At 37.5% G+C, this 8,940-nt stretch overlaps 1 protein-coding gene across 6 annotated transcripts; it reads left to right on the top strand.

Moving 5' to 3' along the window:
- The first annotated feature begins 39 nt into the window (after positions 1 to 39).
- RAD51AP1 (RAD51 associated protein 1) lies at positions 40 to 8,506 on the top strand. Of its 6 annotated transcripts, XM_030478946.1 has the most exons (9): positions 40 to 174; positions 963 to 1,012; positions 2,388 to 2,529; positions 3,315 to 3,421; positions 3,830 to 3,895; positions 4,548 to 4,700; positions 5,829 to 5,987; positions 6,863 to 7,009; positions 7,829 to 8,469. In XM_030478946.1, the coding sequence occupies exons 1-9, from the start codon at positions 155 to 157 to the stop codon at positions 7,954 to 7,956; spliced, it is 972 nt and encodes a 323-aa protein (XP_030334806.1). In that variant the 5' UTR covers positions 40 to 154; the 3' UTR covers positions 7,957 to 8,469. The 6 variants fall into 6 exon arrangements, with proteins under 6 accessions (XP_030334806.1, XP_030334810.1, XP_030334808.1 ...); XM_030478950.2 differs by lacking the exon at positions 4,548 to 4,700 and having other exon boundaries at positions 55 to 174; positions 7,829 to 8,506; XM_030478948.2 differs by lacking the exon at positions 3,830 to 3,895 and having other exon boundaries at positions 55 to 174.
- The last annotated feature ends 434 nt before the right edge of the window (positions 8,507 to 8,940 follow it).

The raw sequence follows: 8,940 nt of genomic DNA, 5'->3' as shown, positions 1-8,940 counted from the left end.
GCCTTCGCGTCCGGAGCCGCACATTCGCCTCCCGCATTGTAGCGAATGTGCCGAACGACCGCCCGCTCCCGCGCCGTTGAGGGCGAGGGAGAGAGGGAGGGGCCGGGGCAGCAGCGTCGTTACTGGCGGGTGTTCCGCGCCGGCCGGAGCGGGGATGGCGCGGCCGGTGAGGAGGTGAGGGCGGTGGCGGCGGAGCAGGGGGCTCCGAGGACCGGCCGCCAGGAGACGCGCGGGGCGCTGCGTTTCGCTTCCTCACGCTTCCTCGAAAGCGTGAGGCGCGCGCGCGGCCTTTTCTCGCTGAGGGAGAGGAGAGGAGCGGAGCGGGTCCCCTCAGCCCCGCCGGAGCCCGGCGCCTCCACATCGAGCCTCCACATCGACCCCCCACACCGAGCCGCTCCGTGGCCCGTTCTAGCGCTGGGGCTTGAGGACAGGCCTGCGCCGTTTTCCTTTCCAGATGGAGGGAAGCGCGGGGCTTCTCCCTGGGGTGGGCAGTGGGAGTGTCCGTGACCCGCGAAGAGCAGCGGAGCCCGGGCTGAGGGGTGGGCTTGGCAGCGCCGCCTTTGCCTCCCGCTGGGGAGGATAGTGCCTCACTGTAGCGACGGCAGGGCCACACGGGAAACGGCCTGGAAGGTGCGCGGAGAACACATTTCAAATGCCTAAAAAGTGAGCCGGGAGATAAGTAGTTTCCGCTGTACGGTAGCAGCTCTGAGATGGTGTGGGCAAAAGGAGAATGCAATGCTCCCGCAACAAGAAGAAGGAAAAGCACTGTTATTTTAAGATTTGTTTAGAAGCTGTTCCCAATAACCATATTGTATATACTAGCACTGGATGATTATGCATCCATTTGAACGTGTGTTGCTTTTTTCTTGTAAAACGTGATCTGCCCAAAAATCAAGTGTTAACAAGTCAAGATACTCAATGTGAAAGGTTTAAAAGTGTATGGTTTGGTTTTTTTGCCACAGGAACAAGAAAATTGTTAGTTATTCTCAGTTTGGGGATTTGGAAGATGACGGTAAGTAGCGTGTTCTTGTATGTAACAAAAATGCCAAACATTAATGTAACCACCCAGAATATCATCAGAGTGCCCTTAATGAATTCGTTCATTGAGAAGGCTGTTACTGTTTTCACTGGAAGTAATCTGGGCACACTGCTAAATACCATAATTCAACAAGAATATAATGGCTGTAAGCCAGAGTATAACAGCAGTATGTCAGGAAACTGGTGAATACACTGTGTTTTGTTGCAGGAAAGTCTGTTTCTCTCCCTGACCCAGTTTACAGTGGTAGTTGGTTGCTCCATGTCCTGATTACCTGTTCAAAGGGGTTTAAATGAAAATATAAAGGAGGTATGAATCATCTGTATGTAGATCTAAGATGCAGCTCTCTGTCTTGATGGGTTTTGGGTAAGGACATAGCAGTCAAATTTTGAGTTACATTGATAAGAAAAACAGATTGCAGGTTATTTGTTTTCAAAACTGTCCTAATAGTAAATGTAATACCTTCTAATGGAATACCTAATAGGTATTACACTTTTTTTTTTCACAGAATTTGTTTGTCTTCATGATTGGTTTGGGGTTGGGGTTTTGGTGGTGGTTTGGTTTTTCCATCCTTTTTGCAGAATCTGGGGAACAGTTTGAATTGGTGAGAAGGGGAGGGCAAAAGGAAATAATGTTCAAGATGTCATGTGAATCATATGAATTAATGTGGGTTCTTAGTTTCTATTTGGTGCATGACAGTTTATAAGCGACAACTTGTTCAAGAAAAGTATAAATTGTCAGAAACATCAGTGATTTAATCTAAGGTTCACCATCATTTAGACAATACTGAAGATTATTATTTTTTTCCCTTATTTTTCACTGTGATATGTTTTCATGCCTTCTAATTTTCATTGGAATTGGAGAAATGCATTAGATTTGGAAAGAGGCAATATGAAAATGGTAGAAAAAGGGGAGCAGCCTATGGTTTTTTTTAAGAATGGGAATCATAAAGGGGAACAATTCCTAAAACACTGAGAAACCAAAACTGTTTAATGACAGTGATAACTGTTATAATTGATAACTGTTCAGCATATCAAAAGGTGAACTTCTAGTTACTGGCAATCTGGTAACACATTGGACATTTAAGCTTTATTGCCTTATTGGTAGTAAAAACTGAAATCATTACCTCTTGAATACAAGCTTGTGCAAAGAGGTCTTGTTAAATTTTCATTTAAAATTCATTTAAGTAAGAGTACTACAGTTACACTTGTATCCTTTAAAAATAGAATTAATTTCAAAAAGGTCACCTTTAGTATATTTTCAGTCTGTGATGAAATTAAGTTGGGCAACTTCTGGCCATACAGAAGTATATAAGAAAACTCATTAAAGCTTGTTGCTGTTTCCCAAACAGATGAAGACTTTGCATGTATAGCTGCACCTTCAAGTAAAAAATCCAGAACACAGCTCAAGGAGCCAAAGAAGGAGAAAAAAGAGAAGCAAAAAAAGCCACAGAAAGAATTGACTCCACCGCCAAAGCAGACACCTAGTAAAAGGTAAGAAACGTTGTGACAGTTTGGTGTCACATCACATCCCACTCCCCTCTCAGCCCCCCAAGTTTTAAGCAGCTGAAAACACACAATAGCATATTAGCATAATAAAGATTTTCAGCTTTATTGGCATAGTTGCAAATCAGGGATAATGTAATTATGCATAGAGTTGGGAAAAGTTGCCCGAGTTCAGTAGTGAGCTGTGTCTGTTTTGTTACAGCTCTAAAAAGCTCCAGTGAGCAGCCTGCGTAGGTGCAGAAACAGGTTTGCATGTCTTGATCTTGTTTAGATATCTCTACAGTGCATGTAACATTTCTGAGTTACTTAAGGACTCCTAAAACCGAGAAATATAAAGACACTTAAAAAATGACTCTTTAAAAGAGAATGTACTTAAAGCTTGATACAAAATAGTAAGTCAGTGTCAATGAAAAAAGAAATCTGAGTATTTTGGTGGTAAAGTTGTATATAAATATTACATTTCGGTGTGGTATTTCAAGCAAACATAACTTTCTCTGATAATACCAGTTATTAGTTTATATATATACATATATACACTTACAATGTTTTGCAATTCATAATACCTTTATGTATAGTGTGCTTTAAATATTAGTGTGTACTTTGTCTAAATCATTTAAGGAAGTAATATTTATAATATGTTGTACATATTGAAATATTAATATCTTTGCAAGTATTTGAATTTTACAAAGTTCAGTGAATCAGAAATAGATCTATAACACTCATGCCATTGTTTTATTATTTAGCATGTTTGGGGGTTTGGTTTTTTGTTTCAGGATATCTTTGGATGACAAACTTTATCAGAGAGATCTGGAAGTTGCCTTAGCCTTATCCGTCAAAGAAAAGTCTGCAAATATCCCTGAGGTGCAAAATTCAGAACAAGGTTATTTTACAGTTCAATGCAACATTATTTATGTGTAGTGAACTTGAACATGACAATTTTTTGTACAGTGAAGAAGGTTGAAAGTCATGTTTTATTTCAAGATATCATGATTAGGAAATGAGAATTTCTAGGTAGTCTCTCTTCTTATGTTTTGGGGTTTGGTTTTTTGTTTGGGTTAGTTGGTTTTTGGTTTTTTAATGGGTTTGTTTGGTTTTGTTTATTGGTTTTTGGTTTTTTTTTTCTGGGTGAAAATAACTTTTCTGTAAGATCTTCCAAACATATAGTTTGATTAGAGACAGATAAAAATGTTAGCTATTTTATTTCTTAATATCTTAACCTTTTACAATGTGTTTTTTGTGTACTTATGTTTTATATTCTTTTTTGTTTGTTTTCTGGATCCTAAAACAGGTAAGGATTTTGAATCAGAAAGGAGACCCCTTTTTTCCAACTGCAGTGTAGACAGTGAACTTTTAGGTAAGCTGTTCTCATACTCTGTCTTTTCAGATACAAAATTTCAAGATATATTTAAGTATTTTAATCTCTTCTTGTTTCCACTGGTTTCTGTTTTTCACTTACATGGAAAAAAATAGTCTTTGTCTTAAATAGAGACTGAAGGATGCAGCAACTTTTTCATTAAAAATTTGATCCCAATCTTAAAATGGGAAAACCTGTGGACTGCTGAATGAGATTGTTGCAGATCATTAAAAGTTTGTTGGAAAAAGAAACAGACGTTTGATGGTTTCAGATGCTGAGTTTATTTGCTTCTTCAAGAAGCTGCATTTGCCTCAGCTCCTGAATGGGTCCATAATAGCTAAGCATCAGCTAAACATAACCAAAACATTTGCTGTGCCATTGGAAACTTTTTAATTTTTTCAGTTTTGTTTTTGGTCGCCTGTCCTTTTGGTAGTTGGATTACAGATAACTTTCACAACCAGAATTTACAGTTTGGTCAGTCGAGAGAGTAAAATGAAAATCACATGAAAACAAGTGCCAGTGATACACTTCTGTATAGTATACTTCAAAATCTCAAAAATAAATTCTGGGGGCTCAAATGCCTGCCTCTTTTTGAGAAGAATAATAGTTTTCCTGTGAATTTGAATTAATTAGACTAAGTTCTGCTTTCTAGGCCTCAATCAAGTTATGGATGATGATGTACCTAGGGTTGATGGTATGCAAAGGACAGCAGCATCTAAAATTCCTGCACGTCCAAAGAAGTTATTGACCGTTGACAGTGATGACAGAGAGCACGCTACTGACTCTGAGCCAGAGTGTGTACCCAGTAAGGTCTCCTCTATAAAAACCCTTAGATGTGTTTTGAATTTGGTGCCTTAAATGTAGTTAACATTTTCAGTGAAATGCATGCTGCTTCTATTGTATCTTCCCCCTCGACCCCTAACTGAAGCATCGTCTTTTAATACCAGTGACATCTCAATTGCACTTTGGCATTAAATCTAAACATTGGAGCTTGTTCATACACATTCGCCAAACTGGCATAAGTTATACTACTTCTCTGCATTTACTGAAGTATGTCAGAACAAATTTCTTCTGTCATCTTTGTCCAGGATGGTTTCATCTCTTTAAAGAGCCTGTGTTCATTTTTCCTGTTGTTGTCCGGGGTTTGCATCAGAATGGTGACTCTGGGGTAGTATCTGGTGTTAGTGCTCCTAGTATTTGCTTTGTTTAAACTTATCGAAAGAAGTAAGTAGCCTTCCTTCTTTCCTTGCTTCAGTTCTCAACTCTTGGAAGACAATGCTGCATCTGACTGGAGGTCAGGGTAGCATCATGCTCGGCTTCTGGTAGCAGCCTAGTATTGAATACCTGAAGAGTATGTTAATCACCTCTCATTCCCCAATGTTTAATGTGTCTATCCATTCTTTTATTTCTTACTGCAAGGTTTATTGCAGAGTATTTCCGGAATTGCCAGTGAAATAAAAGATCAGGGAAATCATCCAGATACTCCTGTTGATAAAGAACTATTTTTAAGATTTGCTAATGTATCTTTTTTTAATTATGAATCTATAAAATCTTTCTTGCAGCTGAAATTAGACATAGTGTTTTTCCACTTTAGTCATGACTAAGAATATGTAAAAATCAGAAGCCCTGCCAAATAATTTTAACATTTTCATCTTGCACATGGAATATTGGTAATTCTGCTGTTAAATCGTTATTGTATGCAGTTTATACCAGGGTGTTCCATTATTAAAGTACAGGCCAAAAATTCTGTAAATACATGATGTTTTATGGAGGCTATTTCTTTCTCAGTCCAGCATATACATATGTGCAAATTTGATTTACTGTATTTTTAAGGTACCCTGAGTTCTTATGTCCAGAGTGTGATTAGAAGGCCCTGGAGTAATAGTAGATCGTATTTCATGTAAAGAAATGACATCCCTTTTCCTTGCTGTAGGTGAGGAGGAGTCAGAAGAGGATTCAGATTATAGTGAAGGTGATGATGAAGACTTTGCTATGGAAAAAAAGAAAGCCAGAGGAAATAAAAAGAAAACCAGACAAAAGATGCCAGCTGAAAGAGAGAAGAAAACTCCCAAATCCAAGATTAATACTACAGGTAAGTTTGTACGATGAATTTGAAATAGACTTTTTTATAATGAACGTCCCTTTTATTTTCACTGAAGGAATAGATGGATAGACTGTGCAGGGTTATGATCAAAATGAAGGACTATATGCATAGTAAAAGGAAGAGAGTAGAAAAAAATCCTGAAAGAAAGAACACTATAGTAAACTAACGCTTCTTACAAAGAAAAGCAGACAAAAGTGAATAGGCAGTTCATTTCTATTTATGTAACTATATCTAGCTTTTAAGAAAAGGTTAAGTAATGAGTGATCTGAAGATTATAATTTTTTTCAATTATAATCTCAGATCCTCCTCTTGCAGTTGCATTTATGAATTTTTAATTTAAGGATAGCTAAACAAAGCTAGTTGTACTGTCCACTTGGCGAAAACCAGTAGATACTCATGCCTTTCAGAGTTAATTGTTCACTGTATCACTAATGCAATTTATTTTAAATAGCTTAAGAAAATACTTATCATGGTGTTAATTTTGTGTCTGACTTGGTAATGTGTTTTAGTTTCAGGCCTAAATTTAAAACATGTAATTTAGTTTAAAATTAGGTTTAGTTATAACAAGGAATGGTTTGTTTTGTGTAGCTGACAGAAGAACCTTCCCTCTTAGAAATCCAATATTTGGCAGGTCTTCAAGAAGAAGTTGTTATACTGCTTGTTTTCAAACCAGGTTTGAAATTCTAGAGTATAACAGGACTGAATTTATAAATATATACTGATAAAGATGTGACAATCTAGTAACATTATTTCGCTCAATACAGAGAGCTTGTGCTGCACAATGAGCAATCGTCTTATGCAGTGTGATGATTTCTCTGCTAAAGAGTGTTGTTCTAAGGTTTTTTTTTTTATTTCCAACTAAGTATCACCTGTAGTTTCTCCTTTTGGGAAAATGGAACAAAAATCTGAGCCAACACAAAAGATGATGTCGAGTTCTTCAGGCCCAGTTGGAAGGCCTCTACATACATCGAGTCCTGTTACAGATAAGAAGCCTAAATGGATACCCCCAGGTACTTAAAGATTGTAACTATAAACAGATAGGTTAGTTGACTTAAGTTTTTAGCAATCTCTCCTAAAAGCAAGCAAGCAAACAAACAGTATTTCAGAAAAATGACTGACTTCTTACAATGAAAGTTATTCTTTTGACCTTAGATTTAAAAGAAAAAGAAAAAAAGGCTATCTCTGTGCTGCTTTTTCCTCTTACAGGATTATTCTTAACTCCTTTATGTGGGGAGGTTAATTAAATGTTATCCAGAGTGTGGGTCAAATCTTAATCAAGAATTGTTTTGTGGCCATTTCTCTCTTAATAAGAGCTTTCTTTATCTCCGGTATGTGCTGCATTCTTATCTATTCTAAACAAATACCACAAAAACGTTGGAGTGTTTCAACTGCTGTAGTAAAGCGAATGCTTTATTAAGGTGTTTGAGCATGCTTCTGCTGACTCATGCCTCTTACTTTGATTTTCCTTCATATTTGCCCTTCTTTCCTGTACATGTTTCTTTCTGTTTGGCTCCTTTCTCTCAAGTCTTTTTTTTTCCCCACTTGGAATTGTGTTCCGTTGTGTGATTCTCTGTGGAGCACCTGAAAATCTATAGTACCCTGGAAACAGTATTTGCTTGTCCAGTGTTGCTCCAGTGTGCTGCTGGTTAATTAAAATTGTACACCATACCTGCTGCATTGGCTCCCAAATAGATTGATTCCCAGACCTTTTTGCAGTATCTTTAGAATACTTTTTTGTTCTACTGTGACAACTGTAAGAAGACAACAGTATATAATATCCCCCCCTCCCAAATCCCTTCAGCTTTCTTTTTGTTTTATTTGTTTTTCAGCTGCATCAGGAAGCAGTAATAACTCTATGAGATATGTTTCTCTTAAGTCACCTACTCAGTGTCTTAGACTCGGTCTCTCCAGACTAGCAAGAGTCAAACCACTGCATCCCAGTGCTGCCAGCAGTTAAGTGGTCAGTGACAAAGTGGCATGTGACAGAAAAGACTTTGGAAAGTGTTTTGCTTATAAATAAGCAAAAGCTTCATGGCATCATCTATGTTGGAGGACTGTTGTTTATGTATGTGTCTTATAATGATTTTTTTTATTCTGCAAAATGCTAGGCATCCTTAAGTGCTACTGAATAATAATAATAATATTATTATTTAATCAAGGTGACATCTGGGTCACCAGCTCTTTCATATATTATATTCTGAGACGTGGGTTTGTGGTAATTTTAATTCTCTGATATCTAAACTCCTGGCATTAAAATAGTCTACACAGCACTATGTCAGTTATAGAATGTGATATCTTAACACAGTGAAAGTCACAGTTTAAAAAATATTTCTTGGAAGAGTTACCACTTTCCACCCCCTTCTTAGGAAGTTTGTCACCACTCTCAAAATCTGTTAATGTTTGCATATCTTATATGTGGATGTTAATTATTTTTAATGTATTATAGATATAAATGGGTGTTTTCTTAGAATGTTGTATTTTTAAATAAAATTCTTAATATAACCAAATTAATCATCTTAATTGACTTTATTGATTTTGAAAATCACTTCTAAATTTTTGCTGCAGTCTGGCAGATATTTTTGGCTATGCATACTCTTACTGGAAGTCAACAGCATTAGCCAGGCTCCGACAGTGAGGCTTTTGCTTTGAGCTCCTTGGTTTTCACTGAAGACCATGATACTGTGCATAGTTAGATTTTGTAAAGCTTTAAAGTGATAGTTAACTGAGTAATGAAACTGAGCTTTCAAACTCATTAGTTCACAGTGTAAATGATTTCCCATCTAAGCATGATTGTGTCAGATGACACAGCAGATGCGTTTCCCCCTGTGTTGCTAAAGGTCATGACTCCATGAATTGCATTAACAAAGGAATATATAGCCCTATTCAGAGTAGTTCCACAGACAAAAGCATGGTGTTGCCTAAAGTAAAATTATGGTATGAC

The sequence above is a fragment of the Strigops habroptila genome, chromosome 3 (assembly GCF_004027225.2).
Source record: "Strigops habroptila isolate Jane chromosome 3, bStrHab1.2.pri, whole genome shotgun sequence".
Classification (NCBI taxonomy): domain Eukaryota; kingdom Metazoa; phylum Chordata; class Aves; order Psittaciformes; family Psittacidae; genus Strigops; species Strigops habroptila.
Note: the sequence above shows the minus strand (reverse complement) of the source record. Positions and strands in the feature narration are given on the sequence as shown.

Bases quoted from the DNA above. Each gene is read 5' to 3' on its own strand.
- RAD51AP1 (XM_030478945.1), top strand. From the start codon at position 940: ATGGTTTGGTTTTTTTGCCACAGGAACAAGAAAATTGTTAGTTATTCT. The intron at 1,013-2,387 runs GTAAGTAGCGTG...TTTCCCAAACAG, and splicing joins TGGGGATTTGGAAGATGACG to ATGAAGACTTTGCATGTATA. The intron at 3,896-4,547 runs GTAAGCTGTTCT...TCTGCTTTCTAG, and splicing joins TGTAGACAGTGAACTTTTAG to GCCTCAATCAAGTTATGGAT.